General features: G+C 42.8%; 2 protein-coding genes across 9 annotated transcripts; one reads left to right on the forward strand and one right to left on the reverse strand.

Moving 5' to 3' along the window:
• The first annotated feature begins 126 nt into the window (after positions 1–126).
• csde1 (cold shock domain containing E1, RNA-binding) lies at positions 127–15,918 on the forward strand. Of its 8 annotated transcripts, none has more exons than XM_084015456.1 (22): positions 127–283; positions 2,838–3,521; positions 4,534–4,790; positions 5,959–6,147; positions 6,800–6,998; positions 7,125–7,291; positions 8,104–8,190; positions 8,637–8,734; positions 8,820–8,901; positions 9,343–9,471; positions 9,633–9,758; positions 9,881–10,096; positions 10,244–10,414; positions 10,500–10,664; positions 11,968–12,075; positions 12,322–12,500; positions 12,782–12,894; positions 13,176–13,295; positions 13,401–13,579; positions 13,702–13,865; positions 13,973–14,105; positions 14,350–15,918. In XM_084015456.1, exons 3-22 carry the CDS (start codon positions 4,665–4,667, stop codon positions 14,395–14,397), a joined length of 2,799 nt encoding a protein of 932 aa, XP_083871582.1. In that variant the 5' UTR covers positions 127–283; positions 2,838–3,521; positions 4,534–4,664; the 3' UTR covers positions 14,398–15,918. The 8 variants fall into 8 exon arrangements, with proteins under 8 accessions (XP_083871582.1, XP_083871583.1, XP_083871584.1 ...); XM_084015457.1 differs by having other exon boundaries at positions 10,244–10,384; XM_084015458.1 differs by having other exon boundaries at positions 7,125–7,234.
• Positions 15,919–16,013: 95 nt separating this feature from the next.
• On the reverse strand, positions 16,014–18,201 carry rassf11 (Ras association domain family member 11). Its single transcript, XM_084015465.1, has 3 exons — positions 18,138–18,201; positions 17,782–17,894; positions 16,014–17,700 (listed from the first exon to the last, which is right to left on the reverse strand). The coding sequence occupies exons 2-3, from the start codon at positions 17,882–17,884 to the stop codon at positions 16,391–16,393; spliced, it is 1,413 nt and encodes a 470-aa protein (XP_083871591.1). The 5' UTR covers positions 17,885–17,894; positions 18,138–18,201; the 3' UTR covers positions 16,014–16,390.
• Between the last annotated feature and the right edge of the window lie 556 nt (positions 18,202–18,757).

Genomic DNA, 18,757 nt, shown 5'->3' on the forward strand with positions numbered 1-18,757 from the left:
TCAGTTATCTAGAACAAGTGAATGCTGTGCTGATGCCGAGCAGTGGACAAGGCTCCGCTTTCTAAAGCAGAGCTGATAGAGGGAGAAAACAGTCTCCCATGGATCATTGCGAGACCACAATGGTGGTTAGCTATCAGCAGCCTCGCAGCAGTGGGTCACTCCACCTTTTAGGCTCTTTGGACGTTCTAACGTTGTCAAATATCGCGGTAGCTCCTCCATAATCACTACGTAATGTGCCGTGCTGCTTCTAGCGGCGCTGGTGACAGTGCTGAAAGCTGTTGGGGTGAGTTTTATTATTTTTTGTATTTTATAGGACGATTCAAACAATTGTTTGAACTGCGTTAGTAAGACATTTGTCTCCCCTATCCGGTGGGTATTTAAAATGTAACGGGTTATCCAGCAGTTAGTCATACGCAGAGCTCGGGCCTGGGTGGGGGGCAGCCGTGTTTTTTCCTTCACCATAAATCACCACACACAAGGACCAAGCAAGCAGTACAGCAGCGTGTTAGCTAACTTTAGCCGCTAGCATTTGAACGGCCTAGCTTCATCGGTGACGATAAACACAATTAATTCGCCATTTCTAAATCGCGCACGACGAGACCTCACTCGTGTGAAATGGCTGCGATAAACATCAGTGACAGACGCGGCAATTGAGTGGAATTGAGTGCGAGCCTCCGGTTGTTGGTCGTGGCTTCTTTGTTGTCCCGTCCTCGTGCCGTTAGCTCCATCAACGTTATCTTTCTGTCATGTCTATATGTACAGCGTAAACTGAAACCCAAACGTTACTGTAGTAACTGACGATGTTTTCTGACCCCGATTCGCTAGTTATACGTTTACACCATCAACGAAACGGTAATGTTAAAGGTCCACTCCTTCTGTCGGCAGTCACAGTCCAAACTCACTTTGTCCATTAAAACAAATGTCTATTAAAGTGTGTCAGAGGGGAGAGCGTGTTCTTGCGCAGTTATTAAAAACAAGAATTGATTGTAATACATCAATTTCTTGTTTATAACACGGATTCCGAATTCGTCGCGACACCCAATTCTTTCTTCGTACACCCCAAATATTTTCCTACAACGTGGATACGCTTTAGAATCCATACAACATAAACCATACACCATTAAACATGCTTATTTTTGGGTGGACATTGGTATGCGTCTCTTGGTCTACAAGAATACCATTGTGTGCTTACTTTCCGTGAACTTTCAGACTCCAACCTACGCCACGTACTCGTGATTTAAAAAAAAAAAAAAAATGCCAGTCACGTTAAAAATGTAGCCAACGGTTGGCGTAATGTCACTGTCGCAGGGAATTGATTTAGATTTAAAAAGTCAGAAACGCCCGGGGGGTAATGGCTGTTTACGACGTTAGCATTAGCAAGGTGCTAATTCGCCCGGTTGTGTTTGTCCACACAAGGTCATTAAGATGATGTGATTTGTTGGTACTTGACCGTTAATGTGGGCGTTAGTTTGACCCTCGAGTAACAAAGCGACGAAACCCAAACCGTCTTCGGTTGTGTAGCCACACGTTTTAGAGTTTAACGGTGTGTTGTGCATTAGCTGGCTAGCTAAGATGTGACGCTTTCGACGGCGTGAAGTGCTGCAACGTGTTGGATGAGGCCATATTAGCAGCACCAGCTGAGTATGGCGGATTGCTAGGAAGTCACATGGTCGGTGCAGTCTGGGCGGTTGTTGTTCGGGCCCGGACCGGGGCAGCAACGTCGTGTTCAAGCCTGCGAGACGACAGACTTTATCGTGGGTTTGTTAGCCACTCTGTCGTAACTGCGGTAGTCTGTATGGCTCCTAGCCCTTTTTGTTTTGTTTAATGATTACCGAAACCCCAGTATCCTTACACTCATTGGGAAGCACTGACGGCCAATAGGGGCTGGTCGTTTAGTGGGTGGACTGCTTTTTTTTTTGTCTCTTTCTGCGTCATCAAATCCCGAACAGAGACGCTCACCCCCCCCAAGGTTGTTTTCACTGAATAGTCGCCCATGTGCATAGCTCATAACCTTTAAAACAATTAAGCAATCCATTGTTTTCACTGACTTCTTTATATGTGCTATCACTAGGATGTACAGCTTTAGCCCCTGTGGTGCTAGGGTTAATCAGAGCCTTGTAGATGTAAACAAAAATACAAAATGTGCCTGTTGGTTAATCCTGGTGGGACATTTGGCCTATTGAGGATGCACCTTCAATAACCCCCCCCCCCCCTTCACATTCTTACAACATTGTATTTTAATGTTCCGGGAAGTACATGGGATGGGAGGCATTTCGACACACTCGCAGCAGACGGGCTATCATGTGTCCCCGGGTTGGCTCACCCAGCTTGTTTTCATAGCCATGTATTTAGGTCAACAACACTTTGCTCTAACTTACTGTGTTTCTAACTAAATTAAGCAAAATTCACGCACATGGTACACACATTAATCATTAACGCATCATTAATCTTGGTTGCCTGGTGCGCCTCAGCTGCACACTGAACACAAGTGTACAAAACACTTGTGAATTGAGTTACAAAACAGAGGGCCCTGGTCAGAAATGGTGCCATAAATACCATGGCCTGAAGTGAGCATATGCACAAACATACTTGTTAATCCACAGTTCTTGCTTGCTAGTTACCTAGCCAGCAATGTGGGAGTCATCTGAGGAGAACATTTTTCTCATGCATATCTGGTGGCATATAATCTAATGCCTTATTTCTAGAAAATTTGAGCCCTTGAGGGGGTTTGTGTTGTTTAAACTTAAATGTTTGATCGGTTAAGTTTTTGCAGCTAATGAAAGTGTAGTGAAAGTCATCACTTCTGTTCAGCTAACGAAATGTGCTTTTCCCTACAGTATGAAGTGAAACGGAACTGAATTTTTGTACCATCCGCAACTGCTTCAAGTTCAGATCACCACAACAAAACTGAAGATAAACCTCCCAAAACAAGCAAAGTTGCAACACCGAAGACTACATTGGAAAAAAAAAAACGGATCACTTCAAGGATTTAAAATGCAAAAAGTAACCAAATCCTGAAACGACCAAAGAAGACACACATCAGCCCAATTGAAACACAGAAGACAAGCAATCCTATGCCCAAGCATATTCTGAGAAGACTTAACTGATCTGAAACCAGAAGTTTGTGCCTACTCAACAGCTTTGAACAAGCACACGTCCCAACGCTGCTCCTAGCCCTCCTCATCCTCACCACACCACCGACTCACCACCGGTGTGTGGAGTGGGCTGCTATCTGCTAGTTTTATTTCCCTCCCCATAGTCCCTCCATCTTTCCAATTCTCTACTCCTCCCACTGTTTTCACTGTATTTTTTTTTCTGAGTAGTGTTATTGCACCTGTGTTTGCCTTTTTTTTTTGCGCTAGATTTCTCCCCCTTTTTGCTTTATGCAACCATCTAGAACTTGTGCCAGAAACCTGTAACGTGTGTGTGTGTGTGTGTGTCAACTGTGTGCGTGAAGAGATCTGCAGGAACCGCATAGTCATCGATCCTGAGAATAACAAGATTCAAGACAACGAATAAAGGTGGGTCTCAATTGTTATTCCATTTTAGTAACGGGACACCTCATGTTAACAACTGTAATTTTTAAATGTTTAGTAACTTATGATATAATGTTTTGAATGATTTCCTCCTCCCCAATATTGTGAAAATATTTCTGTGTGTAAAAGAAATCGGATTCAGTAAAAAAATTCATACTGTAAGTTGGGTGGAATTCAGAAGCTGTAATTGGAAAATTCTCAGTTTGTACATATTAGCCTAATATACCGATGTGAATGCAGATTGTTCAACAATCTCAATTCTGATTTTAGTTTGGCCAGCTGTGCTCAGCAATGCAGAGGTTATTTTCTTGTCACTGAACCCAAAAAACAGTGCATTTGTGCTCTTTGTCAAAGTTGGATGTTGTTGAAGCAAACAAGCGTGTGCTACTATTTTTATGACTTTTATTGATGCTATCTGGATTTGTAGCCTCATGATATAAAGTTTGGGCTTCTAAATTTTTAAATGGTAGCATCATTTGATCGTTTGGTCGCAGCAGCTGATTTCACTGATTAGCACAACGTCAACCACAGAGATGGACATAACGGTGAAAGCAGCCATTGCAGTGCTTGGTTCGAAATGAACATTGTGTATTCATTCTTCTCTGCATGTGACTGCACATTCCTAATGGGGAATGAGTGCATAAGTGATACTGAGTTGAAAGCTTGATTCTATCATGTCAGTGACCTCTACATTGCTATTTGCAAAAGATAACTCTTCTTAAAAAAAGACGAGCCAGCAACACTGAACCGCCACCACCTCCAAAACAGTTAAACTTGTTATTTAATTCAGTTTTAAGAATGATTTGATCCCCAGCCCGCACCTTTTTATCTTATTGTCGTTTTTAAAGTCATATCCTCCCTGATTTTTGCCTTTTCAAATCCCTCCCTGGGGGATAAAAGCCCACAGCTATTTTCCTTTTTGTTTGTGACACTTGTGGCACACTGGCTGACCTATCTGCCTTACCCGTTATGTTTGTTCCTCTCTTCACCCTTGCAGACATCCAGCGGTGTATCATTGGGTGGTTACATAAAAATATAACTTAACAGTCAAGCAAAAAAAAAAGTTTCAAACAAGTAATCAAGTTCATCAATTGCTCAAGCAAGTTTGCTCCGAGTTTATGGGAAAATATGGGCAGCCCCTGGAAAGGCTTTGTTGAGTTTACCTTGCCTGCGTCGCCACCCACCGCGTTTGTTAGCGCTGACCTGAGCAGCACCTCCCCTGTCGGACTCAGCCTGTCGCCATATGGCCGATCCGTAAGTTCCACCTTCCCACCTCTTTTCTACGTGCCCCACCCCATCAAAACACCCATCCACCCACCTTGCCCTGCATCTCTCTGCTGTGAATGGCCTAACCTCTTTCATCATTTTTGGGCTCCCGAGACTAGCCTCTACTCAGTTATATTGTTGCAGGGTGAGAGGTGTTCTGCTGATTTAAACTGTAGAAATTTGGCACTTTTCACAAGGCCCGGAGCGTTTTTGTTTTCTTTTTCTCTCGTTCTTTTTACTTTGCATCATAAACCGGTAAACCCTTTGTCGGGCCGTAGCTTCGCTCAAATCAAGGCAACACCTAGTACAAGCTAAACTACATACCAGTTGGTCCTGGTATGTAGTTTAAAAATACATACATTGAGACCAAAACATTTTTTTATATATGGTTGTTATTGGCGTTATTGCTTCACGGGCAACCAAATGAAATGCTCAGGGATGCGGTCCCTGTAGTCGGGTCTTTCAAGAGACCATACACGTCATGTCTTTAGTCTGTTAAGAGTAGCTCATTGTGGTAGGGCAGTACAGGGCCTAACAGAAGAGGCTGCTCTGGGACCCCCACCTCATAACTCATCACCAACTCTGTCCACTGCAGACACACTGCTGTTTGACCTGTCATTTGCATTTTCTAATTCTTCATCTTCAGTAGTTTTATTTTACTTGAGTAACACTGCACTTAATCCACTTCACTGTAACTGGCTGTGCAAAGAGATCTAGTCTGCCTTTTCTGTAGTGTCCTCCTGTCTGGATATGTTAGCGTTTTCAACTAGTGCTAATGTTTGATGCTGTAATGTGAGGTTGTCATGGTAATAGATTCATTGTTTGTGAGTGGCCTTGTGGCTTGGTTTATTTGTGACAGGTTTTGAGTGTTGGTGGTTGTGATGAGCTTAAATGTAATGATATGGGAAAATTGAAGAACAAGAACATGCAAAATTGTATATAGGGTTGGGTCCAAAATAGTGGTGCTTGGGCAAACACTGTATGAAATAACGGCACATTAGCTAAATGGATTAGAAGATCAAGCATTTTATAACGGAATGATGGACAGCAACTGGTTTTGTGTAATTACAAAAATTGTGCTACCTGGAAAAGGGGGCTTTGGAAAGAAAAAGTTCTGTCTATGCTCCTTTACAAAGCTGTTGCGTCCTCCCAACAGCATATCCGAGTCCTAGCCCCAGTGTCAGAAATGGAAAGAGGCTCCTCTGAACCGCCAGTGGCTCGCAACACTGGCGCTGCCCCATCTACCTCTACTGGTCCCATGCCTATCCCCCGCTCCTCCTCCGTCTCATGCCATCCCCACCCAGGAAGTAAAAAACACAAGCGGACTCCCTTGTATCAGAGATCAGTAAGCGGGCATGTTCAGTGGTGCCCACACTGACCTGTCAGCTCCACGAGCTGCTGTTGTGGTGTGACTTTTGCTAACAGCATGGTTTTTAGGTGTGTGAAAAGCGAGTTTAACCAGGGTGTAGTGGCAGATTATGATGACTGAGTTTTAATCGGTGGTTGATTGGTAGGGGGAAGGGAACAGTTTTTCAATGTTTCTGTCTAACCAGAATTGCATGGAAGTTCTGTTCGTGCATAGGCGATTTGGGACTAAATTCTCATACAGTGATTTTTAAACTTTATGTGCATGACCCATAACTACCCGGTAGCACCACACAGTCTTGTTATTGCATTTGCCCATTTGTTTTTCCTAGTCAATGGTGTGAATTATTCTGATATTCTGTTTAGGCATTATCAATGTGTTCCCCTCTGTTGATATCCAGATAGCACCAGAAGACTCTGTTGTAGCTTTACTTTTGCCTCCCTCCCCTCACTTCCTCCTGAAGTTTGCTGTATCTGCATGTATGAAGTGTTTTTGTTTTTAAGGTTGGCATCAAACACTGCACTAAAGTGTGACCTACTTAAAAAAAAAAAAAAAAAAAAAAAATTGTATTTGCTTTATTTATATATCCACTACTGGATCCATTGTAAGACTTGCTTCTTTTCTTCCCCAGATGAGTTTTGACCCAGGCATGCTCCATAACAATGGACACACTGCATATGCCAACGGCACAGGGCCTGGAATTAGAGAGACTGGTGTGGTGGAGAAACTCTTGACTTCCTACGGTTTCATCCAGTGCTCCGAACGTCAGGCTCGTCTCTTTTTCCACTGCTCCCAATACAATGGCAACCTCCAGGACCTTAAAATAGGAGGTGAGAGTCCTTGAATTCTTCACTTTGTAGAATTGACCTTGTTGATAAGAGAGCCCGTTGAAGTTCACCCTGTATCATTTCTCGTTTTCTCAAGTGTTTGTTTTTCCCCTGCTTCTCTGTCCTCAGATGATGTAGAGTTTGAGGTATCCTCTGACAGGCGCACTGGCAAGCCCATAGCAGTGAAGCTGCTAAAGATAAAGCCAGAGGTGCTGCCAGAGGAGCGCATCTCGGGCCAGGTGGGGCCAGACCTGCACGCCTATCCCTTTACTGTGCTGCATGGTTATATTCATCCAGTTAAGGAACACCATTTTATTTTTGGTTCTGTCGTTGTCTGTCAATTTAACATTTTTACGGCCAGTTGTGTATTTTGGGCAGGGGTCGTTGTTAATTTTAACCCCCATGACCCGTCTAATCCTGTTTCTAAATTGAAGAACATATTTTCCCATTAGGTTTCCCATACATTTGAAGTTGAAAATAGCATATTGTACCGACATGTTTGATGGAGGTACTGAATGTCTATAGAATATGGTTAAGTGATCAATGTAACTGCCCAGTGGGTGTATTAATTTCTCTGTGAATGTTCACAGCAGCTAGTGTAGTGCAGTGGGCAATCTTGCATGTAGCAGTGTGGTACAAGGCTGTAAAGAACTGCTGCATCATCAAGTTGAGCTGAGCAGGGAAAGGCAGTGTCATGGCAGACGTTTGCTTGGCTCATTGTTGATGCACAGTTCATAACATGCAAGTGATGCCGCTGGTTTTGTAATGCATACACATAATGCGTCTGGGTCTCTGTGCAGAGCACAATGGGACACTCAAGCTTATGGCTTCATTCACTGAGTAAAGTCAGGTCAATGTGCTCAAGGTTGTTGGGAAGCCTGGCAGCGCATACAGATTTCACACTGAAGCATAATCATGCACAAGCAACTACACTTACTTTAGGCTGCCGTACCACATTTGTGACACTTGATGTACTTGTTACTGTGACATTTGAAATTCAACCATTTCATCCATTACATGTCCATAAATATATTAATTGGGCTATGTAATTCCACACGATCTTCAACTGACCATTGCCTTTGGCATCATTTCCTCCCTTTTTCTGCAGGTTGTCTCATCAATCCCAGTGCACTTGGATGGAAAGTCAGCTCCTGGCCAGGTTCCCACGGGCAGTGTTTGCTATGAAAGAAATGGGGTAAGAGGCATGGACTACAGCGGTTCTTTTCATTGTCATTGTACAACAGAGTTTCATTATTTAATGCGGTTCATAGTTCCATTTTGCTCTGTTAAAATAGGTTTGAGCCGTAATTGGTGACGGTCGAAATGTGTATCAATATTTTAAATTGATGCATTAAAAAATGTGCTTTTCTAGAGTGAAATTAATTAACTTCAATCAGTAAAATTGATTCATCGCACTGTACAGCGGCATGGTTGATCAATGAACTGCAGAATGCTAATGTAATTCAGATGTCATCCTTTCATTCTTGGGGATTTTGACAACACTCAATTATTTGTGCGAGGCTCGGTCTTTGCTAAATGCATAGTTCTTCTTCTGCCTAATGGTTACATGGTAGGAATAACCTGTTTATGTAAAAAAAAAGAGAAAAAAAAGAAAGTTGAACACTGCTGCACTTTCCACAGGAAGTGTTCTACCTTACCTACTCCCCGGATGATGTTGAGGGAAGTATCCACCTGGACACGGGTGACAAAGTCAGCTTTTATATGGAAACCAACAAGCAGTAAGTCTTTACACGATGTCGGTCTTTTCTTAATGATTGCCATCTTGCCCTGGATTTTTTACATATAACCTTTCTTGTATTACAGTACCGGTGCAGTCAGTGCTCGCAATATTCAACTTGTCAAGAAAAAGCAAATGAGGTGCCAGGGTGTGGTGTGTGCTACAAAGGTAAGGGCCGCTTATCATTACATGGATGTATATATTTTTTGAGCAAATTGGACATAGTATGGCTACCTTTTTGGCAGCAGATTTAAAATAATCAATGCACTATCCACAATAATCGTGGAAGTAGCTGTTGCTTGTCAGCCCAGGATTTACATACCACTAGCGTCTTTGCAAAAGGGGCAGGCTTGTAACATCACAGGGTTCTAGATATGTTTGATTGCCCAGCAATATATGTATATGCTATTGATTATGTGATTCCATACTATGAATTTCACCATACAGATGGATGTAATGATGATATGTTGACTAAAATGCATCACACACTGAATCTTAAAACAAGGATCGGCTAATATCGAGACCAAAGCCACTCCCGTTTACAGCGCCATAACCCACTGAACTCCTGAGGCGGAATCTCCTTCATGTGGTTCATGTGTTGTCTTTCAGGAGGCCTTTGGATTCATTGAGAGAGCAGATGTGGTGAAGGAGATCTTCTTTCACTACAGCGAGTTCAAGGGTGATCTTGAGGCTTTGCAGGCTGGAGATGACGTGGAGTTCACCATCAAAGACAGAAATGTAGGCGTTAATCTTTTTAATTTGAGCGTCCAGAAATACCTGAGTAACTTTTGAACTTATGAAGGATTTGAAACGGCTTTGACACCTCCCACCCTCCTAAATAACATGTCTGAATGTTGACACGCAACATTGTTTTACATGTTATTTTCTTGTGGCCATAGGGTAAAGAGGTAGCCACAGATGTGAGGCTGCTCCCTCAAGGAACAGTCATCTTTGAGGATATCAGCATTGAGCAGTTTGAAGGCACCGTTGTCAAGGTCATTCCCAAGGTTCCCACTAAAAACCAGGCAAGTAACACATGTCTGCCTAGTTGAATTGTGCGTTTGAGAAGCTGTTAAAGCAGGCATGGAACTGTGACACTCAAACCAGGAATACAACTGTCACAAATCATTCCTCCCTGCTTCCACAGAGCGACCCTCTACCAGGCCGCATCAGTTCCCGGATTGGTTTCGCTGACAAAGAGCTGCCGTTTGGGGAGAAAGACACAAAGTCCAAGGTGACCCTTTTGGAGGGAGACCACATACAGTTCAACATCTCCACCGACCGCAGAGACAAGCTGGAGAGGGCTACCAACATCGACATCCTCCCCGACACCTTCGACTTCACCAAGGAGACCCGCGAAATGGTGGGCATGACAAAATGATCAATGTGATTATCTAATGCATCATGTAGAGCTAAGAAACGACTGATTGTAAATAGGTATTCACTTCAGTTCAATGCATGTAGACATCCCCTCCAGACATTAACCTTTCGCTACCCAATCTTCTCCTAGGGGGTGATTGCAGCGATACGTGATGGCTTTGGCTTCATTAAGTGTGTGGATCGGGATGCCAGGATGTTCTTTCACTTCAGTGAAGTCCTGGAGGAAAGCCAACTGCACATCTCAGATGAAGTGGAGTTCACTGTTGTGCCTGTAGGTCCTGTTTATAAGCTTTTCACAAAAGTATGTATTCTGTCTTATTACTTAATCGGGCACATTTAAATTATTTTGTAATAACAAGCTAAATGAACTATGCTGTGGTTGCCAGGATATGCTGTCTGCTCAGAGGAACCATGCAGTGCGCATCAAGAAGCTGCCTAAGGGCACCGTGTCCTTCCATACCCAGTCTGAGCAGCGCTTCTACGGTGTGGTGGAGAAGGAAGTTGTGGCAGCCAACTCCAAGAATGCCAGTCCCACCAAGACCAAGGAAAAGGTACCATAGTGAACGTCTAATACAAACGTTACTGTACTCAATAATGCACACAGTGCATTAAAAAACAATTGCCTTGTGGTGCCTCCCAAACCACATCACATCAACTCTCTTCCCAGTTTGTTTTAGTTCTAATGTTCCTCTTTCCTTTCTCGTCCAATGACGACCTCCTGTTCATGCTCCTTGTTGGTTAGAAAAAAGACAAGGTAGGACTGAGACGTTCTGCATGAATTTAGTCTCTCAAATAAGTGATAAAGATTCTTGAGTTCTCGGCAGATGTATAGAGACACATTGCTGTAGTCGATGTATTAAATATCTTAGACCTATTTATATAGTCAGGCTAAAAGTTGATAATGCAGTGCAAGAATACTGTATTCACAAGTTTGAAGTTGACGAGCCGTGTTGTCTAATGGGTGTCTGTTTCCTTTTTTTTTTTTTTTTTTTTAAGGCTAAAGTTGTAGAAAAGGTTGGTCTTTGCAGGCTTCTGGCCTACTGATTGCCTCTTTTACCTCTTTAGTTGACAGCATGATATTTGATCACCAATTAACCTTTTTAGAAAAATGTACTCAATCTTTTAGTTTCACGGATTTGGTTAGTTTTAGGGTCACACATTTAATGATGAAACCATAGTCCCAATTTCTAGTATGGTCTTCTGGAACAGTCTGTCAAGTGTCTTTTAGCAACAAATTAATAATTCAACGACAACAGTTTTCTTTTGGTCTTTCCTTTTTTGGCACTTAAAATAAAGATTTGATAAATATTTTTGCAGTCTAAATAATTTCAGTAAAAGTAAAGTAGATGTATCATGAACACAACAGACTAAGAAGAAGAAAATAGTCTGCTAGTTTTCTGTGATCAATCAGACTGGCAAGGTTAATTTGTACTAATGCTTTTGTTGGATTAAATGCCTGCCTTGATAATGCCAGTAGACTGCAGAATTGCCTGCACCAATCACAGTGCAGAGGAGAATAAATGTCAATACTGCAGAAGTGTTTCCACTGAAACTGCAATACTGATGGGTAGTTATGCAGCCCTTTGTGGTTTGCTGTAACTCAGAGCTGCTGCAGTAGGCTAGGCTAATGCTAACCAAGTAGGCTGCTGCAGAATAACTCACTGTTGCCTCTCACATGCTCGTGTGGGCCGTCTACACACCATCTTCTCATACACTACATACTCTTACATCATCTGAATCATTGTAGACATCAGTAGCGTTTCACAGCTTCGAGGCGCAGCATTGACGGAGCTATCGTTCTTGACTGGATGCTCGTTACTGGAAAGATGATGTGATTTGTTGCCCTCTCTGTAGGAAGCTGAGGAAGGAGTGATTGCATATGAAGACTGTGGAGTGAAGCTCACTGTGCCATACCATAACAAGGACCTCGAGGGAGGAGGATACCCACAGGCTGGAGACAAGGTAGCAACTGAGTGACACTTGCTTGAGATTCAAATGAAGATGTCCAAAGAGTAAAAGTAAAATGAAAAGTAATGAACTCAGACTCATAAAGAGGTAAGTCATATGAGGAGTGCAGAATAATGCTGCTTATATTACCCAACTTTTGCGTTTGCAGTGGTGATTTTGATCCTTCAAGCTTGTAGCCCTGTAGTGTTTTCTTTTTTCCGTCTACCCTCTGTGTGTGACGTAGTAATGTTTGTCCTCTAGGTGGAGTTCTCCATCAACGAAGTGAAGCGAACTGGCCTGCAGAGTGCTGTTAACATTAGGGTCCTCAACCGGAATGCCTCCAATGCCAAGCGACTGGTTGGATTTGTTGCCACGCTGAAGGACAACTTTGGCTTCATTGAGACAGCGAATCATGACCAGGAGATTTTCTTTCACTACAGGTAGAGATTTAAGCTGAGATTTCAATGATTTGTTGTTAATGGCATCCAAAGATCTGTTCTCATGTCTGCTGTTCCCAGGATTACAAAGTTTTAGGCTACATGTTCTAACCCTATGGCCAAAATGATACATTTAAGGTTTTTCAAGAAGTGGAGAATGAATTTGTGACAACATATGTCAATAATATCTAAAATGTTATTTGAAGTGTTGTGTTTTAATGACTGGAGCGCTCCCCCAATCTTATTTAAATCCAGTTCTTAGTGTATATCTGTTTTCTTGACAGTGAAATGTGTGGGGACTTGGAGAACTTGGAGCTGGGCGACACGGTGGAGTACACGCTCTCTAAAGGAAAAGGAAACAAAGTCAGTGCTGAAAAGGTTACCAAAGTTGCTGCAGGTATGATTCCAGCCATTTCATGCACATTATTTACACCTGTATCATTCATGTGGCAGTATAGGTGGTAAAGCCTACAAATACATGGTAAATGGTCCTCATTTATATAGCGCTTTTATCCAAAGCGCTTTACAGTGTTGACTGACATTCATACACACATTCACACACCGACGGCGGAGTCAACCACGCAGGGCGACAGCCAGCTCGTCAGGAGCATTTAGGGTGAGGCGTCTTGCTCACCTACAAATAAAAGGTGTATGAAATCCACTGTTCTCCACTTCTAGTGAATGGCATTAGTGAGGATGTTGGTGTGGCAGCGATGATGGGGAAAGTCATCCGTCCCTTGCGCAGTGTGGACCCCTCCCAGACAGAATACCAAGGGCTCATCGAAGTCACGGAGGAAGGTTGGTGTCAAGTTACGATGCGACTTGTTTAGCCGGCATTTTAAAGCACAGCTTGTGCTTGGGGAGATTAAGATGTCCCCACTTCTCCCTTCTTTATTGTTTCAGGTGCAACTAAAGGCCAAAATTATCCCTTTGGAATCATGGGTATGTTGAACAAGGCCGACTGTCTGCAGAAAGGAGAACTTGTGAAGTTCCAGATTTGCACAGTATCCCAAACTGGACAGAAGATGGCCTGTAATGTAGTCCCTCAGCGTAGAGCCTTGGTGGAATGTGTCAAAGACCAGGTAGTGATCTTTTTTTATTTTTTCACAGTTTCATAAGTTACCACTACTACTGCACAGGTTATGCTGGAGTGGGTGACTTCCTCTTTTGTATCCTGACGCATTTGTATCCCCCACCCCCCCAGTTTGGCTTCATTACATATGAAGTTGGTGAGAGCAAGAAGCTGTTCTTCCATGTAAAAGAAGTGCAAGATGGCCTCGAGCTCCAGACTGGGGATGAGGTTGAATTCTCAGTCGTCCTCAATCAACGCACAGGAAAATGTAGTGCCTGCAACGTACGCAGAGTCAGGTAGGAACTCTAGAACCCACTTTACATTTTTGGTTCAGTTGATTACAATTTTTGATTTTTGGCGTCAATGTTGATCTTAAAATCTCCGTTGTGTACCGACGTTCCAGTGAGGGGCCTAAACCGGTGGTGACTCCGCGTCCGGATCGTCTGGTGAACCGATTGAAGAGCATCACTCTTGACGACGCCAGTGCTCCTCGCCTGGTGATTGTAAGACAGCCTCGTGGTCCTGACAATTCAAAGGTATGACCAAGCCCGTGCTGTGAATGTAGCTGCTAAGTTTGATCTGATGTATGTATGTAATTCAATCGAAATCAATACTTTATATACCAATTTAACTTTTTTCTTAATTAAATATTATAAATGCAAAGGAAAGATCCTGTCACTACATATTAGCTTGATTATATTCTGTATATGTGGATTGAAGTGTATATAGTTGACAAGTAAATACGTACAACATTAATCCCATCTGTCCTCTTCTATACAGGGCTTCAATGTGGAGCGCAAGACTCGCCAGCCCGGCGTCATCGACTGAGCAATACACAGGCCACGCTGTTTGGTGTTGGTGGGATGCTGTCCCGTAGGGTGACAGCAGGGGATAAGGGAATTGGATTGGACACATGGTTGTACACACAAACTCATAGACGAAACATCCGCACACACAGTAATCGGCATGTGTAATCTTTGTCCCCATCGATACCTACGAGGGAACTTTTCTCATTCCACAGTTCCCTGCCTCCCATGTATGATGTACTTGCTATGGAGTTCCACACTGCAGTGTACATGGGGTCTCTGAGTGAGTGAGTGAGTGAGTGAGTGTGTGTGTGTGTGTGTGCGTGCGTGCGTGCGTGCGTGCGTGTGTGCGTGCGTGTGTGATGTATCCTAGAAGTGATTAAAAGTGTGTGTGTGTAACGGAGGTATTTGTTTCTGAGGGTCTCGTCCCTCTAAATCAGAGCAACGACTGTGTGGCTGTCTATGCCCCTATATTTTGAATCTGCTTTGTCTGGAATTCTGCACCTGTAATCTGTCCAGTAGTTTGCCTGGGGTCGTCATGTTTTTTGAGCATCTGCTCCATTTTTTTTTTCTTTCATATTTTTGCTCCTTTTACCCATGGAAACTTAAAATGGTTTCATTGTCGTTTCCACTAGTGTATGCTTTCCTACAAGACGCTTAAAGCAAAGCAAAGTTCCCTCCATAAGGAGGATCATATTTCTCATGTGCGAGCTTAAACTGAGGATTCTTCTCTGCTCGTTTTTTTGAGCAGTTTTTAAAACGCTTTATTGAAGAGCTGAAGTGAAAGCATGGTGTGTGGGTGTGTGTGATGTATGTGAATGTCAATGTTAATCTAATGGGATTTACTTTTACCAATCTGGAGCCTTTAGATACCTTTTTGGTATTCACATGCTCCACTAAAGCAATTTTTCCCAGGTGCAGAATTCCTTGTGGCATCTTATATCTGCAATTATTTTATACAGTTTTTTTTTTTTCATGCGCATATTTTTGCTTTTTTTTTTTTCTCCATTGAAACTCAATCTGCTAATGAATAAAGTAAGAATAAGGTGCCTAAAAACTACAAGCAAAATGAAATGGAAAAAAAGAAAAAACAAAGTAGATGTGTCCTCTGTTCCCAGCCAACCGCCAAAACATCAAGAACAATCTTAGGGTGGCTTTCTTTTCTAGTAGAAATATACTGATATGCATCCCAGACCTGTGGGTTGAACTATACTGTATGTAATGTGTGCTTTTTTTGCTTAGTGAAAGTTCATTGAAACTTCAGATATAACAAAACAGATTTAACTTAATGAGAAAGGTAAAGTATTAGAAATTCAGTTTAAAAGAGAGAAAAGAAAAAAAAAAAAGCATTAAGAATCAGTTATTGTGCGCTGGAGACATGGTGGGTGAGCTCTTGTGCCTCTGCACATTAAGTTACAGTCTAAATTAATTTCAATTTTGGAGATCACTGGGTTTCAGTTGAACCACGAGCAGAGGTTCTCCATGTTCTTTTGTTAATGGTCTTGAATGAAACAATTGAATTAAAGTTTTATGAAAATCATGAGGTGTTTTTGCAGTTGTCTCATTTTAGAGAGAGTGCTTTATTTATGACTGAATTTAAACAAAAAATCATTTTCACCAATGTTGCACTCACGTATTGACCCGAGGACAAGAAATAACCTAATTAAAAAAAACCCACATTTGCAGAGTTTTGCCAATAGATGTTACAAAAAGACAAAAGTGCATATAAATAGGCGAGTGATACACAGAAACAACATCTCAGCAGATGACCAAATGTACACATCGCTGAGGGTGTAGCATGTAGTCCAGAATATATTCCACAATTGACACCGAATGCTCACAATGGAAAGGAATGAGAAATCCCGTTTTGCTGAGGGAACCAGTGCAGTGCTAACTTTGGGGTTAACGCCTGCTGCAGTGCTCTACTGTCAATACATTTTATTTTTTTACACTTTTAAAAATGTTAAAGAAGCACTTCCCACAGCGGGAGTGCATTAAAGCATTCCTGTTAGATTCTAAACCTTGGTGCTGCCCAGATATATAGTGAGCTCAGAGCGGTGAATGGCCCTTTTAGTCTTTGATTGAGGGGTTTGGGCTTGAGACCAGCGTGTCCACCACTCCCTCAGCTCAGTAGGTCCCGTGGGCCGTCGCTCCTTTATCTGGTTTGGAGGAACTAGGGCATGAGGAGTGTTCAAGTCCTGTCTGGGCAGGAACTTCCTGTTAGCATTTCCGTCCCCATCTGGATCAGATCGTTGGTGATTTAGCTCCTCGGCTGGAACATCTGTAATCTCCGTGGCAGCATTTCCACACGCTTTTAAAAGCCTCTCTGAATCTTCTTGAACACTTTGCCTGGCAAAGAAATCAAGCCCCTTCATTTTGCGTTTATACTCCTCCAGTTTGGCCTTGCAGCCCGCAGCGTTTGCCCTCATCTCAAGGAACTGGCATTGCAAATCTTTCTCGTAACCTTCCTCTGCCTTTAATTCGTTCTCCCAAAACTGGATCTGCTCCATCTCCTCTTCAACCATTCTCTGCTGGGCTTCCTGCTCAGCCTTTTTAGCCCTCTGTCTTTCCTCAAACTCCAAAATCTGTTTGTCCATGCATGCTATCTGGACCTGTAAGTCCTGCAAACAGCTCAGCTGATATATTATGGTTTCTGTTAGGCTGCTTTTCATATCTTCGGTCGTAGCACAGTTTGCACTGTCATCTCGAGTTTTCTCTGAGCATTTGCTTTCTTTACCCCTCTGACTTCCCATGCAACAGGACGTTTGATGATCCATGTCTGACTTTAAGCCTTTCTGACCACTGACTTTGCTTCTGCTACTGTGACCCGAGTTACCCTCTTCAACAGTGAGAGAAACCCCCAAAGAGTTACGAATCCTCCTTTCTGTCCTCTTACTGCTTTCCTTTTCACGGGCAGCATTATAGACCTTGCCTTTACCCAGACTCTCCAGCCATTCCCAGGCCTCCTCCATGAGTGTCAGGGACTTTCTTTTAGGCCTCTTCAGGTCCTCTTTTTTCTGCTCGGCCTCTTGTCTTGAACAGGACAGCGGTGGCAAGCTTTGGCGTTGCAAAGTTAGCGGAACACTCCCTGGACGTATTCTGGTGCCTGCATCTTTTCTTCTCAAAGGCGGCCAGGGCTGGTATCTGCCAACTTTGGTTCTGCTCATTTCATCGCAGACCGAGGGTCCGTTGTGGAGCAGTGTGAGCCGGACCTCCCTGGCCTGCTCACCGTATTTCCCAAGAGTCTCCAGAAGGTGTTCATTGGGCACCATGCAACGCTCGAAGTCTTTGAATTTCTCCTGTAGTGTGTAGCGCCCGGTTTGACCTAAAGAGAAGGGTGACACTGTTGTCGTCAGCCTGTCGGAACATAAATCATATTGCTGTCTGGAGCTAGACATGTACATACCCAAGGCTTGAGCTAAGGCTATGACTACTTCTTGGCATGTTGTTTCCTCCGTAACGCCACAAACCACACGTGGGAAACCGTCCACCATCACCTTCACTTCCATCACTTCCAATCTGTTATTTGAAAAGGATGTTAAAGATTAGTCTGGAACATTGTGCAGAGTACTTTCTCTGCGTTGGGGGAAGTGAGCAATCAGACCCCCATTAACATTCAGTCTAATCCGTCTGCCCATCATGTGCTGGTGAAGCTTGAGGGCACTTTAAATCATTTTATAGGCTGTCTACAGCTACACTGTCCCCATAATACTATAATAAATTAACAGAAAGCCAACAAAAGAAAATATTAGAAGCACCTACCCTTTGTTTTGTCCTGCGTGTAGTACAGATGTCTGGACCTCTCTGCTCCGGGGGACATTGTGGCTGGGAGGAACTCTTGAGCAATTAAGAGCAATTAAAATTCCTGAAGTCACCTACCACTGGAGGATAGTTTATGATCCCACCCATCCACTATCGTTTCCATTTTGCCTAAAAAAACACAGCAAAACAGCAACCATGTTGTAGTGCTGTCAACATGTTTAGTGAGAATTATTATAGCCTATATATAGGACTCAAAGTATCCCACAATTCATCTTGAAAAATAGTCTATAACTAATTATATACCATCATACATTGCTTTGAAGGAAAAATGACAGACAGTTGAGAGTGGAAAGAGCAAAACAAAGCTTTGAATCACAACACAGTCACAACTTTTAATGTATTTATTAATTTGGGAAAATATACTATACTATTGCTATTATTATTAATGGAATACTGCTCCTTTAGTTCTTACCTTTTACAATAAAAGCCCTAGACATACAAGGTGCATCACTGTTTACAAGGGGAACTAATTTTACAACAAATTAGTTATGTATTAATAACAAAAGGTACGTTTGTAATTTGGTTTTAATTGTGCGATAGCAGTGACATTAGTAACGGCT

Source organism: Eutrigla gurnardus (genome assembly GCF_963514095.1).
Source record: "Eutrigla gurnardus genome assembly, chromosome: 8".
In the NCBI taxonomy this organism is placed as follows: Eukaryota; Metazoa; Chordata; class Actinopteri; order Perciformes; family Triglidae; genus Eutrigla; species Eutrigla gurnardus.